General features: G+C 39.5%; 2 protein-coding genes across 3 annotated transcripts; one reads left to right on the top strand and one right to left on the bottom strand.

Annotated features, from left to right (window-relative positions):
* Positions 1-43: 43 nt before the first annotated feature.
* On the bottom strand, positions 44-8,697 carry ssuh2rs1 (ssu-2 homolog, related sequence 1). 2 transcript variants are annotated; one of them, XM_023296443.3, is made up of 14 exons: positions 8,502-8,697; positions 8,358-8,404; positions 8,212-8,276; positions 7,562-7,663; positions 7,304-7,379; positions 6,277-6,406; positions 6,030-6,090; positions 4,999-5,120; positions 2,801-2,863; positions 2,636-2,718; positions 2,441-2,533; positions 2,152-2,257; positions 941-1,048; positions 44-827 (listed from the first exon to the last, which is right to left on the bottom strand). In XM_023296443.3, exons 2-14 carry the CDS (start codon positions 8,378-8,380, stop codon positions 687-689), a joined length of 1,173 nt encoding a protein of 390 aa, XP_023152211.1. In that variant the 5' UTR covers positions 8,381-8,404; positions 8,502-8,697; the 3' UTR covers positions 44-686. The 2 variants fall into 2 exon arrangements, with proteins under 2 accessions (XP_023152211.1, XP_023152213.1); XM_023296445.3 differs by lacking the exons at positions 8,212-8,276; positions 8,358-8,404; positions 8,502-8,697 and adding an exon at positions 7,901-8,159.
* A 254-nt stretch (positions 8,698-8,951) lies between these two features.
* rpl32 (ribosomal protein L32) lies at positions 8,952-13,201 on the top strand. Its single transcript, XM_023296446.3, has 4 exons — positions 8,952-9,010; positions 9,731-9,831; positions 9,926-10,107; positions 13,037-13,201. The coding sequence occupies exons 2-4, from the start codon at positions 9,736-9,738 to the stop codon at positions 13,164-13,166; spliced, it is 408 nt and encodes a 135-aa protein (XP_023152214.1). The 5' UTR covers positions 8,952-9,010; positions 9,731-9,735; the 3' UTR covers positions 13,167-13,201.
* Positions 13,202-14,507: the final 1,306 nt, after the last annotated feature.

Below are 14,507 nucleotides of genomic sequence, written 5' to 3'. Positions count from 1 at the left end.
AGCGACCGTCGACTGTTAATGACGACACAACTCGACAGCAAAACATTGCGAAATAATATTTAATCAAATGGACGAATTATTGCAAAGCACGTAATACTAATATTTGTCTTACAAAATGACACATTAGAAAAATAGATGCAAATTGACATAAAAATCAAATAATGTTGCCATAACAGCAAACGGATTACGTACAAATACATATTGCTAACATTTAAATGGCATTTTCTGCAAAAAAAAAAAAAATAGATATATAATATTCAGTATCAAATAGTTGGTTTTAGTGATGATAAAAAATATATTACTGCCATATAAGAGCAAAATAACTCAAGATTCAGTAAACATAATGTGATTATGATGTATATTGTGTTAGTAGGCATAGTTTTCTTGTGGTGTATGCATTAAAATAGCAATCAAAAATTATTTGTACTTGTGGTTAATCGAAGATTAACTGTTTAGCCTTGAATATCACTTATTCAAGAGGTTTCATCCATTCTCCTGATTTGAGAGGTGTTCATTAGTTAAATGCCTCTATTCAACACTTTTGGACATCAAACTATAACAAAGTTCTATTTGCCCCATGCCAGCCCTAGAGCACTCATCAGAACTGATTTGTTAGTAAGTAAATCCAATTTGTTGATACCTTTACTGTCTTGGAAAGGAAATAACCTCATACTTGACCGTTTTCATTACAATATAGTACAGCAGCAGGTAGCAGGATAGTTATCTGCATTAACTTTGAACTCATTTCCATAAACAAAATAGAGGTGAGAGTTTCCTTTCCATGTGTAGGTAACCTTGGTCACCGGGATCAGCTCTATTGTTTGACGCTGTAGACAGAACAAAAAACATGTTACATTAGACATACAATTAGGCATGGATGAATCAAGTATTGATCCAAGCCAACTATTTTTTCATCAAGCTATTAAAATAATATAAATACCTGTTGTAAAATGCGTGAGGTCTGGGAGAACCTGGCCTGGTGGTCATTGATAAGGCGCTGTGCGGCATTAACCACTGAAGGGTCTGGGAAGCCCATCACTGGGTAAACCTGCAAAAAATTATCAGTGTTGAAACATTGTTTATATTGTGTTCAGTTAAAGGCTGATGTCTCACACTGGATAAAAAACTTTTAGTGTTAATTTTTTGTGAGGGTGCAAAGGCATACAATAACCACACATGCGCTGGCTGCATAGTGAAAGTAGCACAGCAACTTCAGTCAGGAAGTGTTCAACCTCAGTGATTCTTTGTGGTCAGCAATATTTTTACAGCAGTCAGAGCTCAGTGCACTAAGACACTTGTGTGATTTGTGTAAACCATTTTATTTTTTAGGACATGGTTTAAACAGATTCTGTGTTGATAGTGATGAAGAAAAAAAAATCGCACACCTTTTGCTACAGATGCCATACCCATTGTTATTCACAATTCTCTTATCTTTTGTTATTTGCACCTGTCTGCCAGACCTTTACTTTTTGTAGTCTACCAGACTCTTTTATTCAGTCACATATTGTTCTTTGCTGGGCGTAGCAGTATATGCAAATTCACCTTTGTATTTATAGACAGCCCTCTCTCTGTACTCTCCGGCACCTTGTCTGCCCACCTGCTGGAGAGTACACTGTGGAAGAGAGAACTAGTTGGAGTCGGGTGAGGAGCCATTCGCTTGGGTACTTTGTTTGTTGGTGTGGGCAGCACGGAGGATGCCGAGGGATTTCGTTTGTATGGATCATGGAGCAGCCTTCTTCTGAAAAAGGTATGGGTAGCACTACCATAGATATAAATGGCCATAAAAGTTTGTGTGCACACCAGTGACGTGCAGTCAGGGCAGGCAGACCCTGGCCACACCCTCTCCTGAAGGCACAGGATTGACTCTGTGGATGTGCTACAGTGAACCAGCTGTTCTGCTTTCCATTTTTGCTGTGTGGCGGCGTTCTCTCGTTCTCTTGCTCGTTCTCTCTCTCTTGTTCTCTCTCCCTCCGTCGTTCTCGCTCTCTTTCTTTCTCGTTCTCTCTCTCTTTCGTTCTCATTCTCTCTGAAATTTCTTCAACATTAGCATGTAAGCTCAGTAGGTTCAGTATGTCAGGCAACAATTTCTAAGCAATATATTGTCAAACATTATTAAACCCCCAGTTTTATATTAAAGAAGCAGTCTTTTACCATGTATTGAGAGTCTCTGAAAAGCTCTTTGCCAGACACCTTGCTCAGGTTGTCCACCCGAAGTCCACTCGACTGCTCCACAACATAGTCATCACTGTTGTTAGTCCTACAAACATACACACAGAGAAAGCAAATCAAATCCAGTTCAGTTTTAAGCCTTTGAGCAGAATTTAACAATAAAAACTAATCATAAATGTTATTAACTTTCGGATCATCAAAAAAAGATTATTCATTTGATGATTGTGTTGGAAAATTCTTGACAGATGAACAATTTTGAAAGAAACTGCACCATTTCACAGTGAGGTTGATGTAGACCAGAAGCTGCTGTTTTCCACGGCAAACATCACATTGCTTTGATCCTTGCCCATGACAGCGGCTGCAACTGTAACATAATAATTTACATTTTATTTTAGGAAAAGCACAAACTTGACTGTTTCTAAATTGCTTTATCTGATCCTTTCGCTTCAGAAACCTAATCCCTTACTTCTCCCTTCCTCTGCCACTGCAGTGGTGGCAACGATCGTCTCCATGACGGTAACCGGATCCATTGCACACCCAACAAACTTTCTGTCAAAACAAGAAAAAAACTATTTGATCAGATTATCTGTCTAAAAGTCTTTGAGTAACCTTCTCAGTTGAAAATACTTACATTGCCAGCACCGGCACAGTCTTTGCAAGGTTGTCGCCCCATTCCCACACAGCTGTGACAGCTCTGTGGATGAAATATTTCCCATCAGGAAAAATCTCTTAGAACACTTACCCGAAATTTTTCTTTTACTTCTTTCAAATATGTTTTGCAGTCATGCTAAAAATATTACACCACCCTTGTTTTCTTCAATTTCTTGTTCATTCTAATGCCTGGTACAACTAAAGGTACATTTGTTTGGACCAATATAATGATAACAACAACACAGTTTAATTTAAGAGCAACATCTAGCCATTGTCCAAGGTTTTCTTGATAATAACCAAAATCACTTAAGTTCTTACATCAATAGCTATGGCATTGTACTGCCAAAAACGGTGCTTTTAGGGATTCCATGTTTTCTTTTTTGTCTGTTTTAGTCTCATGATACACACAGGAGTTAGTACTTGATTGCATAACCATTGTTTCTGATGACTGTGAAGTATCTGATCTGATATGAGTTCTGATAGTTGTTGACCATAAAGTGAACTTTTAACTAACAGGAGGTAGTAAGTACTGAGGAATGTGTTTTCGGCTCCAGAAATCCTATGTTGTGTTGACCTTGGGGTCCACTGTTAACCTATAGCTGATTTGTGACCCTTAGGAATGCACAGAAGGGGAGTCTTGTCTGAGGAGTTGTCACTCTTTAGTGGGGTTGTAAACCAGATGCTGTAATTCTATACGTTGCCAGAAGGTATAAAAACTGACCGTTGTTCTTTGTTCGAGAAGGATCATTGGGTGACATCCTTCCAGACAACTCCTGTCTGTACGATACTGTTCTTTCTTTTAATAAAGTTCTTATTAAGAAAGTCAGTGTCAACGGGCGTTTCTTCTCCACCTGAACATCACAGACATCAGAGAAACAATGACAACTGCAGCCATGTGTCTTGGCATGCTCTCCACCAGCTTCTGACATTGTTCTGCTGTTGCAGCAGCCCATTCCTGTAGCACAAATTCAAACAAATTTGCTTTGTTTTTGGGCTTGTGGTTCTCCATTTTGCATTTGGTGATTTTCCACCGGTTTTCAATTGGATTTAGATCTGGTGACTGAGGAGGCCAAGTCATGGTTCCAATGTTCTGGTTCTCCATCCAGGCTTTAACTGACCTTGCCGTGTGGTAAGGGACATTGCCTTGTTGGAAAATCCAGTTATTGGAGGCAGGAACGTTTTCCAGCTGATGGAAGAAGACAGTTTTTAAGAGTAGCCCTGTACATGACCTGGTTCATTTGCCTTTCACACAATTGCATTTGCCCTGTTCCACCCAGACTGAAACAACCCTTGATTGTCACTGATCCACCCCCATGTTTTACTGTAAGGGAAAGGTAGTCTGGTTTGTAGGCTTCTCCAGGCTTCCTCCTAACCAGTAAGTTGGCTATAGTGGGAATCAACTGAAAATTGGATTCATCACTGAAGAGAACCTCAGCCCAATCATTAACAGTCCAATCCTTGTGATCCCCAGCAAAGAGTAACTGGGCTTTCCTCTGCCTTTCATTGATGAAGGACTTCTTCCTGCTCTGTGTGACTTCAAACCAGCTTCAAGAAGTCAGTTTCAAACTGTCCTTGCTGAACAAGTCACATTTCTCCACAGTGTTCACTCATTTTTAAGGTCCCTGGAGATCTGATGACGATTCCTGACACAGGAACAGATGAGTGCATGGTCATCTGGTGGGGTAGAAAGACGTTTCCTGCCGCAACCAGCTAGCAGTTTGGTAGTTCCATGTTGGGCTTGATTTTTCTTGGTGTAATGAACAGCTGTCTTGGAGAGCTTCAGGTTTTTTGCTACCTGTCTCTCACTCATGCCAGTTTCCAGCAGTGCCAGGATGGCTGTCTTTGTGGTTTCACATAATCCTTTTGTTTTAGGCATTATGTGAGAAATGACAATTTCTGAGTTGTGCTACGGCTTCATGCAAGCAGGAAACCACTCTAGGCCTTTCCATATACAGTGCTGCTTATGACATGAAATGGCCTTTTATATACCCTGGGAATACAATTAAGCTTAAGCATGTCAAATAGGACATAGAGTATTATGCAATCAGCTGCATTTTTGTCGTGTTCATTGTATTCTTCAGGTAATATACCTTTAGTGGTACCAGGCATTAAAATGAACAAGAAATTGAAGAAAACAAGGGTGGTCTAATATTTTTTCCATTACTGTATATCATTTACCTTCACAGATGATGTATAGGGGACCTTGATAGTCTTTTTCCCATTCAGGAAAAAGTTGGGGGCTTGAGCAGGAATATCCCACGGCCCTGGAGGTGGCTGAGCATAGGCATCCACTGTCTGGCCTGATGCAAATAAAATGAACATATTGCACTTACAGGGGATTCTGCTAAAATAGCTGACTGAAAGCAGAAGTAATGTTGAAACAGCCCATTGACTATTAAATCAACAGAGCATTAACCCTGTAAACCCCAGGCTGATTCTGGTCCTTTGTTGGCCCTGTCACATTTTGGGCTAATTCTTGACTGCAATTTAAAGTCCTGCACATCTTTGGAAACACCACAATCATGACTAGAAGTAGAGAAAACTCTAAACAGTCTTTTGTGCCCTGTAACAAAGTTATGTCATAAATTATAAAAAAAAAATAAATTATCAAAGTTGATATTCTTTGATTATTTATTTTACAAAAATCAAAAAAAAATCTAGATCGTGTAAAACATTTTCCAAGTGGGCCAACAGGTGTTACCAATACTAGTTTAAAAAAAAAACAAAAAACTAAGAAAACAATGGTGGCTCTACATACTATAGATAATTTACTACTTACATTTTCATGTTGTTTCCAAACTTATCTACAATCAGTGCTATGTAAACACAGTCTGCAGTTGAGTCATTCAGTTTTCTCAGTAGCACCAACGAGAGCAGAATTTTGGGGGCTTTACAGGAAATTCTTGCTGGAAACAGTTTTGTTCAACAAAAATTTAAAGGAGACCAGTAGAATAAAATCATTTTTGATGACTATATTGCAATTTTAAGCCTGTGTTTGGTAAATTTTGGGCTTCAGAGGGTTAATGACTAATATGCTGATAAGCAAATGTATAACTCTGTGTTTTAGACTATTGGTGTGACACAAAATGCAATTTAAAGATACCACTTTGGGGTCATTGAAATGTACTTTTACCTGATATATATTATAGTAAAATGAGTTTCAGCGACAGATTCCAAACACAAGGTAAAGAAAAGTAACATTAATTTACCGCTGTATGGCTCGTGACTCCACTCTGTAGATCTTGATTCAGTAAAAGTTTCCAGGCGGTACTAAAAAAAAAAAGCAAGTAAAAGAAGTGAAAAAAAGTAGACACCAGTAATGTCCTTGCTGTATACAGTTAACTGCATAGTTATTCATGCACTGAACAACAAAAATGACACTTCTATTGATTTTCACTCATTTCTAGCTGGTTCCTCAAACACACACACACAAACACACAGCCTACTTTCTCTTACCCTGTACGTATTGAATGCCTCCATGTCAGTGATCACACCGTCCTTCGCTGGTGCAGAACTGTAGCAGCATTTGCTGGATGCAAACAGGACAAAGGCGTCCCGGGCAGTGTCTTCGGATATAGATGGAATACTACAAGCAGTGAAGAAGTTCTGTTAAATTACAGATAATAACTTGGAAAATAGGGCTGCACAGTGGCGTAGTGGTTAGCAATTTCGCCTTGCAGCAAGAAGGTCCCTGGTTCGCGTCCCGGCTTTCCCGGGATCTTTCTGCATGGAGTTTGCATGTTCTCCCTGTGCATGCGTGGGTTTTCTCCGGGTACTCCGGCTTCCTCCCACAGTCCAAAAATATGCTGAAGTTAATTGATTATTCTAAATTGCCCGTAGGTGTGAATGTGAGAGTGCTTGTTTGTCTTTGTATGTAGCCCTGTGACAGACTGGTGACCTGTCCAGGGTGTCCCCTGCCTTCACCTGAGTCAGCTGGGATAGACTCCAGCCCCCCCCGCGACCCTAATGAGGATTAAGCGGTGTATAGATAATGGATGGATGGAACTTGGAAAATAATAAAGTATCATATTATATTACACATAAAGCATAATTACGTGTTGACTGAAAAAAAAGATAACGTTCAACTGTAAAATCAAACTAATTACAGGCAAGTACAAATGCAAAAATAAGCACTCATCCAAAGCAAAATATTATGAAAATATGATTTTTTGGTTAATTTCCAGAACCATTTTTAAACTCCCCAAGTCTGTTTTACTTTGGTTCAAACTATCTACCAATATTTTCGTTTTTGTGGTTGAACTTACATCATACTTGCTCAATCACCTAAAAAGTTCAATGAAAAAAATTTTCTTCTCATATGCGTGACCAAATATTTCACGTTATGAAATAATGCGGGTTATGTCATAACAGTGTAATCTTTATATAGGAAATTCGAATAAATTGTGTAACTTCTCAAACCACATCATGCAAACAGAACACAATATCCTTACAAATTATGTTAAATGAACAGAAATCTCCCTACTTCCAGTGCGGTTGTTCAGGTCCTGGTTGAGGCTGGGGGGTTGGCACAGCCGGCATTGGAGGTGGCAGAAATCCACCTACAACAGATATTTAAAGTTTTTTATGTTGCTGTTTTTTTTCTTTATTAAACAAAAGATTATAACATTTTAACTGAGACAGTCATTTAACTTTAGAATAAGAGTTTTAAGTGGTGCTGAAGACTTTGGTGCTGTCAGCAGGGTGAACAGGACTACCAAAGAGTACGTGCAGCATACTGTACCTCCTCCTGCCACAGTTCCTTCATAACCAGGCATGCTGTCAAACATGCTGGCCGGAGGAGCGCTGGGGCCCTGAGAATCAGCCACGGGTGGGGCGAACATTGCTGAAACAAACCAGAAGAACCAGTTCAGTCTTATACAGATAGACTTTCAAAATCCTATAAATCTTCTCCCATCCATAAACTTTTCACGCATTTCACGACCCACAACCCTTTGGACGCTCAACTGCGCATCACTCAGTCTAATCAGAAAATTCCGCTGACTATTTTTGGAACACTCCCAAGTTGATAGCACATGTTTCGACCTGACAAGCTCCTAAAAGGGTGCAGGGAGCCACTTACCTTGAGCCTCCGCGTTAGGATACATCTCGAGTTGTTTTTTTACAGCCACACTAAACAGTTCAAGGCAGTGGATGACCGCTCAGTAAGCACAACTGTGGGTCACACAGCAAACACACACACTCCCACTCTGCAGCTACACACTGCGGAGCCAGCGACCTAAGACAACCTGTACGTCCAAAGTGACGTCATTGCTGCGCCCAGGAAGCGCACCAGTTTTAACGCAACTTTAAAAATATTTCTAAACATTTAACAAAACATAGCTTAGCACTCACTGCGACAGTCGAATTACACAAATAAACGGCGAGCCTTACCAGGGGCACCGCCTGCTGTTGGGACATAGCCGGGGTTGGAAATCCCGTAATGTCCACCCTGGTTGCTGTAAATAACGGAAAACGAAAATTATAGGTGGAAAACAACACGAGCTACGCGACGTTTGCAGTAAAATACAGAAAGTTACCTATAGATGGGCTGATGCTCCATTTCAAAGCGTTTGGCAGCAGCTAACTGAGGAAACACACACCGTCCCAGTCTTTATATGTGACCTCAAATCACACACATGCAGTATAAAATCATCATGTGACTATACAAGCAGATAATTTACCTCTTATCACGCCACACCTCCGCTTTCAGCTGATTTACAGTCAGCTACTCTCAGCTTCTGACAGTTAAACAGCAACAAACCCCCCTTTTAAGTATGCTGGATTTAGTCGTTACTGCATCCAAGGAGTATTTAGTGACTAATCAATGCGTTGGTATAGTTTAGAGAAGTCCAGACAGCCCACCCAAAAAAAAAACTAAGCAGGAAGTGCGCACCAACCGTTTTATATGCAGATGTGAACGGTGGGAGTACAGATGTGCGTGTGTGAAGCTTAAAATGTGATGAGGAATATAACCAAATACTGTCTCAACGACAAATTCAACAAAATTCAAAACATTTCACTCAATAAGTGCTAAGACACAAGTGTCAATTTCCAATAGACCGCTTGCGCCATAAACTAGCGATTTGTAGTACTAATGAACGGCAGTACCCATAAGGCACCGCAAGACTTCCGTAAGTCCTTTTCTTTCCTTCCGCCGTCGTTGAAGTCCCTTTTGGGTTTACATCGACGGGTGAGTTGATAGAATCTATGTTAATCCGCGACATTTAGGGTATTATTTCACAATCATGACATTGTTTATCAATCATTTATATTTAATCTACATGTCTCTATTAAAATTGACCCATTTTATTATTTTATACAGTTATAAAGATTCGCTGTAGAGCAAAATGCTGTAGCGGTTGACCAGCTGCCCGTGAAATGGGGTTGTTGTACTTAATGAAGGCCTGCAGTGCAGCGTGGCTTACAGTCAGAATTGTGAAGTAACTATAATAAGACACAACATTTAAAAATCAATATTTGTATTAATACTTTAGACAAACTGCTACGGCGGAGTGCATGTAGCAGAGTAGCGTGTGGAGCAAGCTAGCTAGCTAAACACTAAGCTAGCTACAGTAACACCAACGGTGTTTAGCTAGCGAGCTAAGGTTGGTCAACACGTTTACCGTGAGGTTCACTCGAGAGCAAAATTATTGTGTCTTTGGTTTATTGCAAGTAGGTGTTATTTCAATGACTCCCTTTAGCAGCGAGGGAAGGTACTGTCTATGAACGTGACAGTGAATTAATAGTAGTTACCTAAGCCCGATGCTAAACTTGTGTTTTCATACGGTAGTACTTTTAGCAATTCAAGCTAATCAGTTCTTACCAGAATTAAGCACGCCGTGGTGTTATGCAGCAACATTCAACCTGACACATGCAGAATTTGTGGTAATCGTTTCTTTTTTTTCTTTAGTCACCATGGCAGCCCTCAGACCCCTCACAAAGCCCAAGATTGTCAAAAAGCGAACCAAGAAGTTCATTCGCCATCAGTCTGACCGATATGTCAAGATTGCGGTAAGTGTGACTTAAAAGAAGCCACTGCTTTTACCTGCAAGGGATACCGTGCAAGTGAGCAATTCCATAACATGTTCTTTTCATCCCCCAACAGAAAAACTGGCGTAAGCCCAGAGGTATTGACAACAGGGTCCGCAGGAGGTTCAAGGGTCAGATGCTCATGCCCAACATTGGTTATGGTAGCAACAAGAAGACCAAGTTCATGCTGCCAACTGGCTTCAAGAAGTTCTTGGTGCACAACGTCAAGGAGCTAGAGGTCCTGATGATGAGCAACAAGTAAGTTGTGAATTCCTATATGTAGGAAGTAATGTAGATAACTGTCACCTCAGTGGTGCGGAGGTGATTGGAATTTAATTTCAGTCATTAATATAAGCGAAAAATGTTGAAAAAGTAATGCAGCTAATTACTTTCATTATTATATAATTGTAAATCATTTTTAATTGATTGTTACATTCCTCTGTTGCAGTGTTTTCCCGTTCTTAGCGATAAGAATTGCAGGGGATTAGACTATTGTATTGACAAAAAATAAATTATTTGATTCAGTTTCATTTAGTTTTGACATTTTATCCATTAATATTTGATAGATTTGAACAATAATAGGTGAGCTTGATATTGTTGTGAAATTGTCCATGGCCATTTCTGACTACAGTATTAACAGAAAACTCTTATTTTACATTTTATAACCCTTGAATCAATTTAACAGTAAAACTTTGAGGAAAGTTTGCATTCTCAGTCTTGCGTGTCTGCATCACTTTTATTAACGTAGTTTGTGTCTACCAGTATTTTGTAATAGCTAGACACTGATGGAAATAATCATAAATGGGGATGTTCTTGTTAAAGCAGGAACTAATGTGAATAAGTCCGTCTTGGTTTAAGTCATCAATGTTTGATTTTGCAACAACCTAATAATGGAAATCTCATTCTGTTAAGAGTGAGATTTTTAACAACCAAGTACCTAGATGGGAGCATTTTTTTTAGAATGCATTGTTGTGTCGGTATATTTGAGAAGATGAAAGTCCAAATCTGCCTCTTTACACCTGTGAAGTGAGCACAATATAAAGTTGCCATGATCAGTTGACATAATTGATGTTGGCTGTAATGCATTTATCCAGGTTTTCAACTGACCTTTATTTAAAATCTTCAATTTGTTGTAGCCGATGTTTTGTCTTTGGTATCACTGTCATCGTTGTTCTATCGCGTCAGTCGTTGTTGGCTACAGTCAGCTGCAGTGAGCACAGCATAGTTACACCATTGCAGCAGCAAAATCGTCTGGGTTCATTGTACAAGTCAAGGACAAGCCAAAGAGTCAAAGCATAGAGGTATGGGAACACTTCACTCAAAACAGAAAAGCGGTTTGTAGACTGCAGAGTTTAGTTGGCATGCTACAGCAGCACAACGCAATGCATGAATACATGAAGATTTAGGGAAACATACAGGCTCTACTCGCTTCCCTAATACAGCTGACTTCCCAGTAAAGCTGCTATCAGTAACATACTGTTTCTGTTAACAATGGAATAGTATAAAATAGTGACTGAACTAAAATCCTGATTTTATGAACTACAAAGTTACTGTACACACAGAAGTACTGGTTGTGCTCTGAATTTATGTTGTATTTACATAGAATTCAGTGTTAATGGCAAATTCAGAGAACAATTACACGATAAGGGAATAAAAATTCATGTTGTAAAATATGTTTGTTTAATATACAGTTGTGGAGTGTCACTACTGACTAAATTATTAGCCCATCCCTTTTGAATTTTGATCATCTTGGAGTTTAACCCTACAGTTTTGCACTTATATGCAACAACTTGTTTGTAGTTAATATTTTTGCTGTATTATACGGTGACATACACTTTGTCAAAATGAAATGAACTTGGTTTTTTTGGGAGGAAAATTAATCCTTAAGGTTATTTGACAAATTAATTTAAAACAACAGTCAATCACTGAATTGATAGAGAAATATTTGCTACTATCTAGCGGGATGCAAGTGCAGCACCAAGTATAGCGATGCTGTAGTCACATAGTCTTTGTAATTTCACAAAATGGACACAATTATTTTGCTTCACGGCCTGTTATTTGGTCTAGTTTCTTAATGTGAGAAACAGTTTAGTCTGACTCAACTCGACCCACAACACAGCAACCTGGCCATTTCAGATAGAGGTTTGAATTGATCTGTTGGATATTTGTTAGTTATTGAATGCTGATAGGTTTCACCGTGGGTTAAAAAGTGATACTGAATGTCTGGCAGTTTGTGCAAGGCAGGTAGTTTGATAAAAATGCATCAATTTAAGTTTATGCAGTGTTGGTTAGCCAGCCAAATTCAGACAGCTGCTTCTGCATAAAACCTTGTTCACACTTCTTACTTTACTGTCAGTTAGTTATCACAGGATCAAGTAGCCTGTGGGTCGTTGACCTTCTTTGAACTGTGATATTTTAAGGAAGCCATTTGCAAAAATGACAAAGATTCGCCTTAAATGTGAAATGAACTGTGTTTGATCTCTTGAGGGCAAATTTTGTCTGTTCTAAGTGAGTTGTCTGGCTCTTCCCATCCACTTTTTGAGACAGCAGCTTAGCTTGAACAGCCTGTTAATGTTATTGAGCACATAAATCCATTGAAATGCTACTTTGATCATTAAGGATATGTTTTACAAGCTCAACATGAGTTAAATCTAATCAAGCAAAGCCAAGCTTGAGCTGAAATTCAGGTCGCTAGTCACTTTGTGAACAAACCTCCATCGTTAAACCAGCTTTGTGTCATTTCACTTTTTCTTCAAAGTGAATACTTTCATATGAATGACATGCTGCCATTTTCCCGCCTTTTTTAATCATTTTGATGAGAAGTCTGCACAGGGAGATGAATAAAATGCTAATTAAAAATTTATAGCTTTATTTGGTCTATGACCTGCTTGCTCTGGCATGTTTTAGAAATACTGTGAATTCAATGAGGAAGCCTACAAATATTTGAATCAGAACTGGTTTTTCATGTGCTGTGTATGTAAATACAAGTACAGCAAAAGCATGAAATCCAATCTGATGCAACATTTCAGGTAATTTGTTAAATAACTTGGATACGATAATTAGTTTGCAATGATTTTAATATATTACAAGTGTGGTTTTATTTGTGATGCTTTTGCCCTGAAATTTCCAATTGCAATCATTTCAATGAAAGCAGTTTGTCATTAACTAAACCTTTTTGCTTTTGTAGGACTCACTGTGCTGAGATCGCCCACAACGTCTCCTCCAAGAACAGGAAGCTGATCGTGGAGAGGGCAGCTCAGCTGGCAATCAAGGTCACCAACCCCAATGCCAGGCTCAGGAGCGAGGAGAACGAATAGACTCCTTATATACAATAAATGTTAAAAAACGGGAACTGTCTGTTGGATCATTTTTCTGTGCTGTGTTGCTTGTTGACAGGGTTATTGCACAGGTCAGGAAAGTCTTACACGTGTGAAACCAGTTTCAAGTCTGATCTTGAGCTGCTTTTATGAAGGAGAAAAGTCCACATAGTAAAATTTTACTGGCTGAGATGTTGATTGTAGTTAAATTAACAGACAAACTTAAATTTGTGCTTTGAGAAATTTGTTGATTGGTTGTTCAAGAACCCAATAATGGAGTGTTTCGCCATGTGTAGGGGTGACTGAGAAACAACATGAAAGTGACCCATCTTCCCAAGGTCACAAGCTGTTACAGATTAAGATTTGATGTTAGCTGGAGATATTTATAGAGCTGAGGTGTTGGATTTAGCTTAAGCCTTGATCAAAATAGCATCCATCTGATCTGCTGTGTAGGACTAGATTTTGATATCCCTTCTCGCATACATAAGACACCTAAGACTGTAGGATGGTCCAGTGAGGGCATCCTATGGGTTATCAAGTGGGCACCCTCCTTCATCGGTGTTTCGCTGATAGGCCCACAACACCTCCAGAGGGTTCAGCAGTGAATCCTAGCATCCCATCTACTCACCTCGATTGGTCGGCCCCTCACCTTCCAGCCTCGCTGTTTTGCATCGACAGCAAGCGCCGTATACCTCAGCTTCTTGCGCTCTTAGGCCTCCTCTACTGAGTCCTGCTCCCGACATGGTTTTAATATATCTACTCATAGGAAGGAGGACCAAGGAGGCTGAGAATGAGATGAGTTTCTTGGCTCCGAGATGTAGTGGGCGGTTGTCAGTCAGGAGCCAATCATCTTATGTTGTTTCACCAGTCAGTGACTCGTCCCTGCACACCCAAATTATGATACACACAGGCAACCACACCTGGCACACATCATTCATATTTTCCATTTTGAGGAAAGACAACAGACCGGTTACACAACAAAATACAACCGCAGTCATATTAACAATAATACCTCCGATGACATTTTGTCAAATCGAGTCACCGTTACTTATGTGGCACATTTAAAACAACATCTGTTGAGCCAAGGTGCTTTCCACTGGAGAAATAAAAGTGAGATTACAATTTATTGTGTTTAGATATGTGTCCTGACCTGGGCCTAGTATTTTTCCGTGTGGAGTTTCGACAAGTACTCTGGCTTCCTCTCACAGTCCAAAAACATGCTGAGGTTAATTGATGATTCTAAATTGTCCGTAAGTATGAATGTGAGTGCTTGGTTGTTTGTCTCTATGTGTAGTCCTGCGATAGACTGGTGACCTGTCCAGGATGTCCCCTGCCTTCATC

The sequence above is a fragment of the Amphiprion ocellaris genome, chromosome 8, assembly GCF_022539595.1.
Source record: "Amphiprion ocellaris isolate individual 3 ecotype Okinawa chromosome 8, ASM2253959v1, whole genome shotgun sequence".
NCBI lineage: Eukaryota > Metazoa > Chordata > Actinopteri > Pomacentridae > Amphiprion > Amphiprion ocellaris.
The sequence above is the reverse complement of the archived record's forward strand: the minus strand, read 5'-3'. Positions and strand labels throughout refer to the sequence as shown.